This window comes from Nicotiana sylvestris, chromosome 6, assembly GCF_000393655.2.
Source record: "Nicotiana sylvestris chromosome 6, ASM39365v2, whole genome shotgun sequence".
Classification (NCBI taxonomy): domain Eukaryota; kingdom Viridiplantae; phylum Streptophyta; class Magnoliopsida; order Solanales; family Solanaceae; genus Nicotiana; species Nicotiana sylvestris.
Window position 1 is genome coordinate 71,829,030 of NC_091062.1, and position 16,926 is coordinate 71,845,955.

Sequence of the window (16,926 nt, forward strand, 5' to 3'; positions counted from 1 at the left end):
TGTACCGAAAAACTAGTAATTAATAAAAATAGAAGAGGATTAAAAAAACTCCTGTAGCTATTAAATTTAGTTCTATAGGAAATAATTTTTGAAATAATCTTGAAAAACTATTGTAAATGTATGTGATCCTTAATTTCGAAAAATACTATTGTAACCGCTAAAGTGTACTAACCACAAATTAAAGATGTTTACATGTTGGCCCTTATCTTCTAACTGCCACAACAGTTTTAAGATGAAAGGAAGAAAAAGCTGTTGGCAGAAACAGACGAAAAATGTCGAAGGTGGTGGTTATTTCCACCATAATCACCGCCTTCGTCTTTCTCGTAATACTATTAATCACCCAATTAAAATTAAATGAGAATGCATATTACACCCCTCGTGGGTTAAGCAGACGATTAGGGCTCAAGACTCGTGACCCAATATTTGATCCCCTTGTTGCCGAATTGGACCAACGTCGTCAGCCTAAAGGAAATAATAGAGCAGAGCAGTCTAGTCGTAGATCGCATAAGAAGGAGGACGATCAATATTTTGACTATGATGGAAAGTTAAAAACTAGCTTAAGATTAATGGTTTTGTTCCCTATTTTGGATGTTGCACCAAAAGATGGTTTCATTGAGTATAAGGAGTTGGAAGCTTGGAATATGCAACAAGCCATTGATCGTTTGCATTATAGAACTCGGAGAGAATTGGAGTTTCGAGACAATAATGGAGATGGAGCTATTTCTTTCTCTGAATATTTACCTCACTTTACCAATCAAGACATAGGTGATCCTTAAAAGATGAATTCCATGCATGCATGTATATATTCTAGACCTCATTTCCGTTTGGAATTTCCTCTGATCAGTCAAATTTGGTCATCTTTAATTTAATTTACAGAGAAAAATGAAACCAGCCATGGAGAAGCAGGATGGTGGATGGAACAATTCAGAAATGCTGATGTTGATCGAAATGGGACTCTAAGCTTATATGAATTCAGAGAGTAATACCATTAATTCTTTAACTCCTTTTTTTTTTTTGTTGTGTGTGCAAATCATATACTTTTAATCTTTGTTGTGTCATAAAGTTCTATAAATTCCTAATAATGGAATTAATCGTTTGCAGTTTTTTGCACCCTGAAGATAGTAGGAACGAAAATATACAAAAGTGGCTGTTGCGAGAAAAGATAAGGTTAGAACCCCGCAATCATCATTAATTATATTTTAGGTCGTGCTTAAAATGTTTCATTATAACAACATCCTTATATAACAATACTTCACTATAAAAGTCAAGTTTTTCTGGAACCAAATTTCATGTTCTGTTATAATATATGTTTTCTATAACAGCAATTCGCTATAACATATCCAAAAATATCTGGAACAAACGAGGTTGTTATAGAGAGGTTTGAATGTATTGTTAATGCATAACACTTATTTTTGTGAGTATTTTTCTTTACACTTAAACAATATAATAGTGGTTTAATTACTTTGTGTTAACAGGCAGATGGACGTAAACAGGGATCATAAGCTAAATCGATTGGAATTTAGTAACGGTGCTTACAACATCTATAAGACTTACCTGGAATATGAATCTCGGGGAGCCAATATTCCAACACCACTAGAAGCATTCGCCAAGCTTGACGTCGATGGTGACAAGTAATTAATTGTTCTTAATTACTTCGTCTCACTTAGCTTGTTTCAATATTTGATATATATGTGTTTAGCAAATATTAATTAATCTTTATTTGCTGGAAAAATACTGATTTTGCTAGATTTCTGAGAGAGGAAGAATTGAAACCAATTCTGCACTACTTGTGCCCTGGAGAACTCTCCTACGCTAAAGTCTACACCACATATTTGATTCGAGAGGCAAGTCTACAATTGTTCTAATTAATATTGTTACATTCATAGACTTTTCATTTATCTTTTTTTTTAAAAAAAAAAATTCACCTCTTCTTTAATTTCTTCCTATTATTATGTTAAAGTTTTTCTCTATGATTCGTTCCGTCTTTACTATTTTCAAAATTGTTAAAATGGGAGTATTATTTACTAACATCTTAATTAAACTGTTTCTATATTTCTGTAGCCCTAACATGTGTGTTGCCTTTGGAGATATTGTTACAATAATGTTCACATAGCAAATGTGAAATTAATCATGTGTCAATTTGATTGTTAAGTTGGTAAAGAGTTGCAATTTTTTTTTAAAAATCTTAAAACATTACATCCAGAAACAATTGTTCCTCAAAAACTATTTCCAAAAGTTATCATCCAAATTCAAATTATTTTAAAGTATAATCTTTTTTAAAGGCTATCCAGATTAAATGCTTAGTGTGTGTGTATATATATATATATATATATATATATATATATACACACACACATACACAATAATATTATGCATTATATAATTTGATTCAATAATTTAACACATTTCTTTTGCTATGTAGGCTGATGATAACCAAGATGGTAAATTAACATTGGATGAAATACTCAATCATGAAAGTATTTTCTACAGTACCATCTATGACAATGGTAGAAATGAAGATCTTTCCCACGACGAACTTTAAATTGTGGTATGTCACTCAATATGCCATGGGATCAATGATGTTTTGTACGTAGCACATTCATAGGTTGATCCAACATAGACGAAACAAAACCCAAGATAGGGCTCTTCTTTTCCTTTCATCTCTTTGGCTTTCTATTCCTTGTCATAATTAATAATCATCCACAAGAACCTCTTTGCATTTTGATTTTGACTAACACTCCATTCTCTTGTACCTAAATGATACTACTTTTCCATCTCTTTCTTTTCTTACTTATTGTGTTGCATTATATATATAAATTCTACATAATAGACCTAGAAATTTAATTTGATAATTTTCTTATTTGAGTTACTTTGTGCATCTAAAACTCATATATGCAATTGTTATAAAATTATCTAATCAACCAACGAGAAGTTAGAAATACTTAACTTAATTGTTCAATTAACCTGATCATCATCATCGGGAAAATCACCAATATTAATGACAAAATTTTGTGGAATATTCAAGCGTGAAAACCTTCATATATTCCAGTCTTCAACTGATAATTTGGAGCTCTGATATATATTAGTATTTTTAGCACGAATGCAGTATCATTGTATCAATGTTGTGGCTGAGGTGAGGAGATCAATTTAATTCACAGAGGCAGTTTATTTCAACTCGATCAATTCGATGAGCTCAAGTCAGCTGATCATAGTTCAAAAAGTAATTACAGAAGTTAGTAGCGGTGCAGTTCGTTGAATACAATTTTTTTTGCTACTTTACCCATTAGCAATAGCTAATAGTGATATAGTGAGGCTTGTACATGCTAATTTCTTTTGTATGTAAATACATTTTACATATACCTCGATGAAATATAAGAATACCGGAGTTAGAATCTTCTCTACCTCTTTTTCTTGGTTTAATTTTACACATAGTGAGTAAATTTTAATTAATTTATTGTATTAATAAAGTTACAATTTTGTCTTAATGTCATTCAACCATGTGTATGTTAATCTCTCAATTCACGAAAAAGTCAAACTTCGGGCACCGAAAAATTAAATCTTCTAACATCTTATAAAATTCCATAGGCAAAATACATAAGTTACCCCTGAATTATGGCCCAAATCCTTGTTACAAATTTTTTACGGACAAAAATTACTTTACACACTCAACCTTTTTATAGTGTAACTAAGACACACCTTTTTTTTTCTTCACCAATTTACTAAATTATGTTAATGTCACACACCAATTAGATCGTGACACGTGTCATCAACTTAAAATAATATAAAATAAATATAAAATTACACATATACTGTCACGACCTGGATTTCCCACCTTCGGGGGTCGTGATAGCGTCTACTTGTGAAAGCTAGACAAGCCGACAGTTACAGTTTTACTACCTTTATTATTAACCAAACGAGGACAGATAATAGTTAAAACAAAATAACTAAGAAATGCGGAAGTTATATAACAGTGCCACAACTCAAGTACATAGCTACCCTATAGATCTGGTGTCACAATCCACGAACGACTAAGATTTACTACAAATATAAGTCTGAAAGAAGTACAACTGTTCTCGAAATAGAAGAGACAGAAGAAACTAATGCGGGTAAAGGGGGTTTCAGGCTCTACGAACGCCAGCAGATCTACCTTGGTCTCCTTGGACTGAAGACAGCAACCTCAAGCTATTTACAGGGTCCGACATCGAAATCTACACAAAAAGTGCAGAGTGCAGTATCAATACAATCGACCCCATGTACTGGTAAGTGTCGAGCCTAACCTCGGTGAAGTAGTGACGAGGCTAGGACATGACAACCATATAAACCTGTGCAGTTAAATCATATACGAGTAGAACAATAATAACATATAAAGATGGGAATGGGAAACATACTGCGGGGAATATCAAATTCTAGCAGTAATTCAACAGAGAAGCATAATGAACACCATATTTGTATCAACAGGGATAATGAAACAGTAACACGTGCACAACATCACCCTTCGTGTTTTTACTCTCGCTCTCACCATAAGAAACAACAGAAATGGCACGACATCACCCTTCGTGCATTAACTCTCATAATCGTGGCACGACATCATCCTTCGTGCATTAGCTCTGTGCATTAACACTCACAATATCGACACGACATCACCCTTCGTGCATTAACACTCACTCACAATATCATGCACGACATTACCCTTCGTCTTTTACACTCTTCCTCACCCAAACAATAGAAATAATACATCCCGGTAAGGGAATCAATAATAGAAACAATAACATCCCGGCAAGGGAATCAGCTATAACCAATCTCGTTTCAACAGTTAACTCCACGAAATAAGTCTCAACTTGAGTCAATACTCAACAATGGTCAATTACCAAGAAAATATCTCAAGTCTTGTTCAATATGGATAATCATCAACTTAAGCATCAATAGTACATATTAAGAATCACAACGGTCACAGTTTAAGACTCACTTGCATGCTCGACACCAACATATAGATACTCGTCACCACACCTATACGTCGTACTCAACACTAACATGTAGCAAATAAGACAACAACTTTTATTCCCTCAAGCTAAGGTTAGACCAAACACTTACCTCGATCCCACGGACAAAATCAAGCCTCAATTACCGTTGTACCTCTCAGTTCCACTTCCAATCCGCTTGTATCTAGTCATAATTTACTTAGTAACATCAGTAAATACTAAATAAACCAATTCTAATGCATGAATATAGATTTCCCAATGTTTTTCCCAAAAAGTCAAAAATTGACCTCGGGCCCGCTGGGTCAAAACTCGAAGTTAGAACCAAAACCCGGCTATTCGTTCACCCACGAACCCAAATATGCAATTGGTTTTGAAATCCGACCTCAAATTTAGGTCCAAATCCCCAAATTTTGAAATTCCTAATTTCTACCCAAGAACACCCAATTTCCCATAAAAAACCCTAGTTTTTGAGATGAAATCATGTAAAAAGATGAAATAGATTGAATAAAAAGAGTTAAGATTCATTTACCTATGATTTCGGGAAGAACTTGCTCTAGGAAAATCGCCCTTTGGAGTTTAGGTTTTGAAATTTTGAAGAATGAAGGGAAAATCTCATCTAAAATCTCACTTAACAGGCTGCAGTTATTGCAATTGCGATCAGGAGTTCGCAATTGCCAACCCTTTGAATTTACTGTTGCCTTCGCATTTGTGACACATATGTCGCATTTGCGACTTCATGGGCCTTCTCAATTCCGGCCAAAGTTTGCATTTGCGAGGTTGCACTTCCCAGACCTTCTTCGCATTTGCGACAATATTGTCGCATTTCCCAGGCCGGCAAACTTTGCATTTGCGAAACCTAATCTCGCATTTGCGAGATCACAGGCCTGTGCAAAACACCAGATGCACAACTGAGTTTTCTTAAGTTCTAATCACTCCGTGGCCTATCCAAAACTCACCCGAGCCCTCGAGGCTCCAAACCAAACATGCACTCAAGTATACCATACGAACTTGTTCGTACGATCAAATCATCAAAATAACATTAACAACTACGAATATGACCTCAAACTCATGATTTTCCTCAAGAACACTTCAAATTTATTATTTTCACAACCGGACGTCCGAATTACGTCAAATCAACTCCGATTCTTACCAAATTTTATATATACTACTTAAATATTATATTAAACTTGTACCAGGCTTCGGAACCAAAATACGGGCCCGATACCACCAAGATCACACACCATTTCATTTCCAAAAAGTCCTTATATTTTCTAGCAAACAATTTTCTTTAAAAATTATTTTCTTGAGCTAGGGACCTTGAAATTCGATTCCGAGCATACGCTCAAGTCCCATATTTTACTATGGACCCTACAAGACCGTCAAGTCACGGGTCCGGGTCCGTTTACCAAAAATATTGACTGAAGTCAATTTTAATTAATTTTAAAGGCCAAATTCAATATTTTTCTTAAATTTCACATAAAAGCTTTCCTGAAACGCGCCTAGACTATGCACACAAATCAAGGAGAAAAAAATAAGGTTTTTAAGGCCTCGGAACCCGAAATCGGATTCTAAAATACAAGATGACTCTTTGGGTCACATTCTCCACCTCTAAAACAACCGTTTGTCCTCGAACGGACAAAAAAAATACCTGAATCGGTGAAAAGATGGCGATATCTGCTCCGCATATCTGACTCGGACTCCCAGGTCACTGCCTCAACAGGCTGGCCTCTCCACTGCACATGAACTGAAGGGAAATTCTTAGATCTCAACTGACGAACCTACTAGTTTAGAATAGCTACCGGCTCCTCCTCATAGATCAAGTCTTGTCCAACTGGATCAAGGATCTCAAACGGCCTGATGAACCTAGGGTTTAGCTTGCCCCTCTTCCCAAATCTCATCACGCCCTTTATGGGCAACACTCGCTCTCCGATCATGAATGCCACATCACGAACCTTACGGTCGGCATAACTTTTTTGCCTGGACTGAGCTGTACGAAGTCTATCCTGAATGATCTTAACCTTGTCCAAGGCATCCTGTACTAAATCTGTACCCAACAACCGAGCCTCCCCCGGCCCAAACCACCCAACTGGCGATCGACACCGTCTACCATATAATGCCTCATAGGGAGCCTTCTGGATGCTTGACTGATAGCTGTTGCTGTAGGCAAACTCTGCTAATGGAAAGAACAGATCCCAAGAACCTCCAAAGTCAATAACACAGGCGCGGAGCATATCCTCCAAAATCTGAATAGTACGCTCGGACTGTCCATCCGTCTGAAATGATGTGCTCAACTTGACCCGTGTACCCAACTCACGCTGAACTGCCCTACAGAAATGTGAGGTAAACTACGTACCTCGGTCAGAAATAATAGACATGGGCACACTATGATGACAGACAATCTCCCGGATATATATCTCAGCTAACCTCTCTGAAGAATAGGAGACTGCCACAGGAATAAATGCGCTGACTTAGTCAGCCTATTAACAATAACCCATAGCGCATCAAACTTCCTTTGAGTCCGTGGGAGTCCAACAACGAAGTCCATAGTGATACGCTCCCACTTCCACTCAGGAATCTCAATCTTCTGAAGCAAACCACCAGGTCTCTGATGCTCGTACTTTACCTGCTGACAATTGTAACACCGAGCTACATATGCAACAATATCCTTCTTCTTCATCCTCATCCACCAATAATGCTGCTACAAATCCTTATACATTTTAGCGGCTCCCGGATGAATAGAATACCGAAAATTATGGGCCTCCTCTAGAATCAACTCACGAAGTCCATCCATATAAGGCACACAAACTTGACCATGCATCCTCAAAACTCCATCATCTTCAACAGTAACCTACTTGGCAACACCGTGTTGCACGATGTCCCTAAGGACTAGCAAGTGAGGATCATCATACTGCTGATCCCTGATACACTCAAATAATGAAGACCGAGCGACTGTACAAGCTAAAACACGGCTGGGCTCAGAAACATCCAACCTCACGAACTGATTGGCTAAAGTCTGAACATCCAAAGCAAGCAGTCTCTCACCAACTGGAATATACGCAAGGCTGCCCATACTGGCTGAATTCCTACTCAAAGCATCGGCCATTACATTGGCCTTCCCCGGATGATACAAGATAGTGATATCATAGTCTTTCAATAGCTCCAACCACCTCTTCTGCCTCAAATTTAGTTCCTTCTGCTTGAACAAGTACTGTAGACTCTTGTGATATGTGAACACCTCACATGACACGCCATATAAATAATGCCTTTAAATCTTCAGCGCGTGAAAAATGGCTGCTAGCTCCAAATCATGAACTGGATAATTTTCTCGTGAATCTTCAACTATCGCGAAGCATATGCAATAACCTTGCCATTCTGTATCAACACCACACCAAGTCCATTATGAGATGCATCACAATATATTATATATGGCCCTGAACCCGTGGGCAAAACCAACACCGATGCCATAGTCAAAGCTGTCTTGAGCTTCTGAAAGCTTGCCTCACACTCGTTCGACCACCTGAACTGGGCACCCTTTTGGTTCAACCTGGTCATCGAGGCTGCTATAGATGAAAACCTCTCCACAAATCAGCGGTAATAACCCCCCCCCCCAAATCCAAGAAACTCTGGATCTCTGTAGTTGATATGGGTCTAGGACAGTCCTTGACTGCCTCTATCTTCTTCGAATCCACTTGAATATCCTTTGCTGATACAACGTGACCCAAGAAGGCAACTAACTCAACCAAAACTCGCACTTTGAAAACTTATCATACAACTGACTATCTCTTAAAGTATGAAGAACGACTCGAAGATGCTGCTCATGCTCCTCTCAGCTACGGGAGTAGATCAAAATATCATCAATGAATACAATCACGAAGGAATCCAGATACGGCTTGAACACTCGGTTCATCAAATTCATGAATGCTGCTGAGGCATTTGTCAATCCAAATGACATCACCAGAAACTCGTAATGCCCGTACCGAGTGCGAAAAGCTATCTTAGGGACATCGGATGCCCTAATCCTCAATTGGTGGTAGCCAGATCTCAAATCAATCTTTGAGAACACTTTGGCACCCTAAAGCTGATCAACCAAGTCATCAATCCTCGGCGATGGATATTTATTCTTGATGGTGACTTTGTTCAACTGCCGATAATCAATACACATCCTCATCGATCCATCCTTCTTCTTAACAAACAATGCCGGCACACCCAAGGGAGAGACACTAGGTCTAATAAAGCCCTTATCAAGCAAGTCTTGCAGCTTTTCCTTCAATTCTTTCAACTCTGGCGGGGCCATACGATATGGCGGAACAGAAATGGGCTGAGTGCCCGGAGACAAATCAATGCAAAAGTCGATATCCCTATCAAGTGGCATCCCCGGCAGATCTATAAGAGAAACCTCTAGAAACTCCCGAACAACTGGCACAGAATCCATAGAAGAAACCTCGGCACTAGAATTACGAACATATGCCAAGTAAGCCAAACACCCCTTTTCAACCATACACCGAGCCTTTATATAAGAAATAACCCTACTGACAGAATGACCAGGAGTACCTCTCCACTCCAATCGAGGCAAACCCGGAAAGGCTAAGGTCACGGTCTTGTCATGACAGTCCAATATAACATGATAAGATGACAACCAATCTATCCCTAAAATAACATCGAAATCAACCATATCAAGGAGTAAAAGTACACTATTCTCAAGAATACCAATAACAACCATGAATGAACGATAGACACGATCTAGAATAATAGAATCACCCACCAGTATGGATACATATATTGGAGTGCCCAAAGAATCATGAGGCATAGCTAAATACGAAGCAAAATAAGTAGACACATAGGAGTATGTAGACCCGGGATCAAATAGAACTGATGCATCTCTACTATAAACTGAAACCGTACCTATGATAACGACATCAGATGCCTCAGCCTCAGACCTGGCTAGGAAAGCATAACATCTGGACAGGGCCCCACCACTCTAAACTACATCCCTCGAACGGCTTCCTACTAGCTAGCCTCCACCTTTAGCGGCCGGACCTCCACCTTTAGCTATCTGACCCCTGCCCCTAGCTGGCTGAGTGGGCGGTGGAACACCCGGTGCCTGAACCATGGCATGAGAACACTGATGTTGAGAATTGCTTGATGCTCGAGGGCAAAATCTAGCAATGTGCCTTAGATCGCCACAAGTATAACAAGTCCTCGGTTGCTGGGACTGCTGACCTTGAAACTGACCATGACGGCCTGAGTAACCACCCTAAAAACTCTAGAGCGGAGGTGCACTGATAGGAGTTGGTGATATACTATAGGGTAGCTGATCTTAATACTGCTTATGAGAACCACAACCACTTGGAGCACCATGAGAAGCCTGAAGTGCTGAATGAAATGGCCTGGGAGGATGGCCCCTACCAAAAGAATCCCTGCCTCCAAATGAGGCACCACTGAACCTACCAGAATCATGAGGCCTCTTGTCAAACCCCTGACCGCTCCCCTGAGCTAGAACCATCTCAACCCACTTGGCCACATTGGCCACATCTTAAAAAGAAATCTCGCTCCCTATCTCATTAGCCATCTGCAATCTGATAGGCTGAGCGAGGCCCTCAATGAACCTCATTACTCACTCTATCTCTCTCTCTCTCTCGATGGGGAGTATAAGAAGAGAATGATGAGCCAAATCAACAAACCTAGTCTCATACTGGGTGACAGTCATAGAACCCTGCTAGAGGCACTCAAACTGCATACGATATTCCTCTCTTTGGGTGATAGGGAGAAACTTCTCCAAAAATAGCTGAGAGAACTGATCCCAAGTCAGAGCTTGTGATCCAGCTGGTCTGGCCAAACAATAATCCCTCCACCACTTCTTGGCGGAACCTGACAGACGAAGAGCAGCAAAGTCGACCCCATTGGTCTCCACTACCCCCATGTTCCACAGAACCTCATGACAACTGTCCAAATAATCCTTGGATCCTCTGAAGATGTACCGCCATAGGTAGTAGTAAAAAGCTTGGTGAACCTGTCCAGCCTCCATAAGGCATCAACAGACATAGCTGACCCATCACCAGTCTATGCCACAACACTCGGTAGAACAACCCCAACTGGCTGAGCTGCTGGAGTTTGAAACTGGGGAGCCATCTGCTCCAAAGTGCGAGTAGCAGGAGTTTGGGCTCCTCCTCCAGCCTAAGAGATGGTTGGTGCTACAGGAAATATGCCTGCCTAAGTGACACTCTCCATAAGGCCCACTAGATGGAGTAGAGCATCCTGGAGTACCGGGCTGGCGATGAACCCCTCTGGAACTTCAGCTGGCCCAGCTGGAACTATCTAGGCTGGAACCTCATCCTCAAACTCTACTTGAGGCACTGCCGCTGGTGCTGCTGCTCGAGCTATGGGCTGAGCCCTGCCTCTACCTCGGCCTCTAGCATGGCCTCGGCCTCTGCCCCTCATAGGAGCTGCCACTGGAGGCTCGGGCTGCTGGTCAGCTGATGAACCGGTACGTGTTCTCACCATCAGCGAAAGAACAGAGTGGAAGTTCAATTAGCATTGAGAAATCAAGTCGCACGACAGAAGGGAATAGATGCGAAGTTTTCCTAAACTCTGTAGCCTCTAGGGATAAGTACAAACGTCTCCGTGCCGATACCTCAGACTCTACCTAGCTTGTTCGTGAATTGTGAGACCTAGGCAACCTAGAGCTCTAATACCAACTTGTCACGGCCCGGATTTCCTACCTTCAGGGATTGTGATGGCGCCTACTCGTAAAAGCTAGGCAAGCTGACAGTTACAGTTTTACTACCCTTATTATTAACCAAACGGGGACAGATAATAGTTAAAACAAAATAACTAATAAATGCGGAGGTAATATAATAGTGCCACAACTCAAGTACATAGCAACCCGTAGATCTGGTGTCACAATCCACAAACGACTAAGATTTACTACAAATATAAGTCTGAAAGAAGTACATCTGTTCTAAAAATAGAAGAGACAGAAGAAACTAAAGTGGGGAAAGGGGACTTTAGGATCTGCGAATGCCAGCTGATCTACCTTGGTTTCCTTGGACTGAAAGCAGCAACCTCAAGCTACTCACAAGGTCCAACACCAAAATCTACACAAAAAATGCAGAGTAAAGTATCGGTACAACTGACCCCATGTACTTGTAAGTGTCGAGCCTAACCTCGACAAAGTAGTGAAGAGGCTAGGAAATGACGACCATATAAACCTATGCAATTAAATCATATACGAGCAGAACAATAATAACAGAAAATAACAAATAAAGGTGGAAAGGGAAAACATGCTGCGGGGAATATCAAATTCTAGTAGTAATTCAACAGAGAAGCATAATGAACACCATATTTGTATCAACAGGGATAATGAAGCAGTAACACGTGCACGGTATCACCCTTAGTGCTTTTACTCTCACTCTCACCATAAGAAACAACAGAAACGGCATGGCATCACCCTTCGTGCATTAACTTTCATAATCGTGGCATGGCATCATCCTTCGTGCATTAGCTGTCAAATCATGGCACGGCATCACCCTTCGTGCATTAACACTCACAATATCGGCACGACATCACCCTTCATGTATTAACACTCACTCACAATATCATGCACGGCATCACCATTCGTGCTTTACACTCTTCCTCACCGAAACAATAGAAACAATACATCACGACAAGGGAATCAACAATAGAAACAATAACATCTCGGCAAGGGAATCAGCTATAACCAATCTCGTTTCAATAATTAACTCCACGAAATAAGTCTCAACTTGAGTCAATACTCAACAATGGTCAATTACCAAGAAAATATCTCAAGTCTTGTTCAATATGGATAATCATCAATTTAAGCATGAATAGTACATATTAAGAATCACAACGGTCATAGTTTAAGACTCACTTACATGCTCGACACCAATGTATAGATACTCGTCACCACACCTATACGTCGTACTCAACACTAACATGTAGCAAATAAGACAACAACTTCTATTCCCTCAAGCTAAGGTTAGACCAAACACTTACCTCGATCCTACGGACAAAATCAAGCCTCAATTACAACTGTACCTCTCAGTTCCACTTCCAATCCGCTTGTATCTAGTCACAATTTACTTAATAACATCAATAAATGCTAAATAAACCAATTCTAATACATGAATATAGATTTCCCAATATTTTTCCTAAAAAGTCAAAAATCGACCCCGGGCTCGCTTGGTCAAAACTCGAAGTTAGAACCAAAACCCGACTACCCATTCACCCGCGGACCCAAATATGCAATTGATTTTGAAATCCGACCTCAAATTGAGGTCCAATTCCCCAAATTTTGAAATTCCTAATTTCTACCCAAGAACACCCAATTTCCCATGAAAAACCCTAGATTTTGAGATGAAATCCTGTGAAAAGATAAAATAAATTGAAGAAAAAGAGTTAAGATTCATTTACCTAAGATTTGGGGAAGAACTTGCTCTAGGAAAATCGCCCTTTGGAGTTTAGGTTTTGAAATTTTGAAGAATAAAGTGAAAATCACGTCTAAAATCTCACTTAATAGGCTGCAATTATCGCAATTGCGATCAAGGGTTCGCAATTGCGAACCCTTTGAATTTATTGCTGCCTTTCCCATATGCGACTTCTGGGGCCTTCTCAATTTTGGCCAAAGTTTCACATTTGTGAGGTTGGCCTTCCTAGGCCTTCTTCGCATTTGCGATAATATTGTCGCATTTCTAGGCCGGAAAACTTCACATTTGCGAAGCTTGATCTCGCATTTGCGAGATCAGAGGCATGTGCAAAACACCAGATGCACAACTGAGTTTTCTTAAGTTCTAATCACTTCGTGGCCTATCCAAAACTCACCCGAGCCCTCGGGACTCCAAACCAAACATGCACACAAGTCTAAAAATATCATACGGGCTTGCTCGTGAGTTCAAATCATCAAAATAACATCAAAAACTACAAATTTAACCTTAAACTCATGATTATCCTCAAGAACACTTCAAATTTACTATTTTCACAACCGGACGTCTGAATCATGTTAAATCAACTTCGATTCTTACCAAATTTCACAGACACGACTTAAATATTATATTAAACCTATACCGAGCTCCGAAACCAAAATACGGGCTCGGTACCATCAAGATCACACACCATTTTATTTCCAAAAGTCCTTATATTTTCCATCAAACAATTTTCTTTAAAAATTATTTTCTCGAGCTAGGGACCTTGGAATTTGATTCCGGGCATACGTTCAAGTCCCATATTTTACTACGGACCCTACGGGACCATCAAGTCACAGGTCCGGGTCCGTTTATCAAAAATATTGACCAAAGTCAACTTTAATCAATTGTAAAAGCCAAATTTAATATTTTTCTTAAATTTCACATAAAAGCTTTCTGGAAATGCGCCCGGACTGCACATGCAAATCAAGGAGAAAGAAAAATAATGTTTTCAAGGCCTGGGAACCCGGATTTGGATTCTAAAATACAAGATGACCCAAATCACATATACCCTCGTCTTCTTCAACTTCATCTCTTCCATCTCCATCTTCCCCTTCAACCACCACAAAAATCAGAACTATAATTCAAACCAAAATTTGTTAGATCTAACACTTTAGAAGTAACAATATGCGGCAATGATCATAAGAGATAATGCACAGATAATGAGACCTTTAACATACCGTACAATTCCCAAAACAAATTCGAATTCATTAACTAAGATAATTCGAAGACAAAGAACTAAAATTCGAATTTATTGACCAAGATAATTCGAAGAAAAAGAAATAAAATCTCAGTCAAGAGAAAGCAAAGCGAAGCAAAAGTGAGTCATATATCTTGACGTCTCTGTTATGAGATTCATACAAAAAAAGTTCTAAATTTTCAATCTCCTTTTGCCTGAATATAGCAGCACCCAAATTTGACGGAGTAGACAATGGTCCTTAGAAGCCTCTACTCATTTTATAATCTCTAATAGCAACTCCGGCAACATATTCGCCCACGACGATGTCACATCACCGAAATCTAACTTGACTGCACCATTATTTTCAGCTGCTAATTTGTTCCAATCGCTAAGAACATCGAATTTGCTGCTAATTTTTTGGAAGTTTCTAAAAATTAGGAGCCCAAGTGATATGATATTAGGACTATAAAATCATGGAAAAGAGAAAAGGGGACGGCGGATCCAACGAAGAAGACAACAGGGATGGCAAAAAAAAGATAAAATATAATTTTTGTCGTATGCCACTTAGATATACACTTTTAAAAGTGGTTTATAGTGTTAATTGTTCGACCAAAAAGTGTTAGACTCTTTTATTGAACTAATTAAATTAGAAGATTTGAGACAAATCCTAGCCAAAGATAATTTATCCTAGATCTGAGGTAGGAGATAAGAATAAGCATGCATAACTGAACATAAAATTTAACTATAACAATGATTGAATCCAAAACGTATAAGAAAAGGATGATGATTTTGATGATATCAAATTATAATGAAGAGTGCATAGATAAAAAGGGTTACCTTTCTTGAATAAGGTTGACCCCCATATATTTGATATAATACCATTAAAGATGGATATTGAGGATCTAAGCTTCCTTTCTCCTTTCTGCTTGACCAGGAGCCAGAGATGAATTATCTCCTTTCTCCCTCAAGATATGTCTACCTGTGTACATGAGTTTTTACCATCCCCCCAGCTACTATCTCATCCGATATTTATACAAAAAACCCTTTCTTTCCCCAACGGTCTTTAATCGAAATACTTAAGTTCTTGGAATATCCTGTGGAATATTCCTCTATAAATATCTATGGGTTGAACTAGCCGTTCAGGCTGAATGGAATGCTCGACCTCGACCGCAACCAAATCGCTCGTTAGTGTATCGCTTCTCATACGTGACCTCGCCTCGGTTAGCTCTTGGTCATCCTCCCTTAAGTGATATTCTTCTGTTCATATTTCAACCTATACAGTTAGTCCCTCTGCCCGTCGAGGTTGCCTTTGGGTGAGCTCGGTGGGCGGACTATGCTAGTTATATTTTTTGAGAAATCTGAAAACATTGGTCGAAGAGTGATTCTCCTTTGTTGGCGAGGTGGAGAGGTGACGCTTCAAAAGTTGCACCTAACCATTATGTCAGTTTGAAATAATGCTTTCTTCATGCGTCATTATGGCTCACATTCCCCATACATTACATTGTTTCCCTCGCTTCTTCCATTTCGAAGTTAATGAGGCGGAATTTTGGGCTTTCTTGGTTGGGGTGCATGTGCTCTTATAAATAAGGATAGACACTTCAATTTTGAATTATTGCATTTTTACAGCCCCTGAAGCCCGAGTTCTTTTCTTCTTTGAACTTTCAGCTTCTGTGTTTTCTCCCTCTCCTTAGTGTCCTTTGTTACTGTTACCTTATTCATCTTTGTACTTCTTCTTAGCATAATCAGAAAAATGGCCGACGCTCCCTTTGACCCTGTGATGTTGGTTGTGGATGCACCACACCACGAGGAAGAGATGGCCATGGTGGAAGATGAAAACTTTCCTACCGTGGACGAGATAATCCCACGCTGCGGAAAAGCTAGATCAAACTTTAAAAGCTTGCCTGAGGATGAACCTGAACCTGTCATCTCCATGATGGATGCGGTGGCGATCACTGCATATAGAACTAAGTGGCGAATCTCGTCCCATGTTGAAATAGTTCCTGCTGGTAGTGATGTAGTCCAAACACACCGCCACGGGGTACTGCACATTTTACACATATCCGTTTGTCATCGGCTAGACGTTTCCTCTTTCCTTCTTGGCAGAGGATTTTTGTCACTTTTACAATGTGTGCTCGGCTCAGCTCTCTCTGTATATATACAAGTTTTTCCTCATGCTTATCAAATACGCGGAGTTGTCCAGCCGTGGTATTTCTCTATGCCATGTACTTCACCTTTTCTCCCCAAATTTTTACCGGGGCATGATGATTCATACGCGCCATCGGGGGACTAA

At 39.6% G+C, this 16,926-nt stretch overlaps 1 protein-coding gene across 2 annotated transcripts; it reads left to right on the forward strand.

Moving 5' to 3' along the window:
• The first annotated feature begins 253 nt into the window (after window positions 1-253).
• LOC104238771 (uncharacterized) lies at window positions 254-3,412 on the forward strand. Of its 2 annotated transcripts, XM_009793244.2 has the most exons (7): window positions 254-765; window positions 877-979; window positions 1,102-1,167; window positions 1,476-1,631; window positions 1,748-1,844; window positions 2,423-2,548; window positions 3,096-3,412. In XM_009793244.2, exons 1-6 carry the CDS (start codon window positions 273-275, stop codon window positions 2,540-2,542), a joined length of 1,035 nt encoding a protein of 344 aa, XP_009791546.1. In that variant the 5' UTR covers window positions 254-272; the 3' UTR covers window positions 2,543-2,548; window positions 3,096-3,412. The 2 variants fall into 2 exon arrangements, with proteins under 2 accessions (XP_009791546.1, XP_070006117.1); XM_070150016.1 differs by lacking the exon at window positions 1,102-1,167.
• Window positions 3,413-16,926: the final 13,514 nt, after the last annotated feature.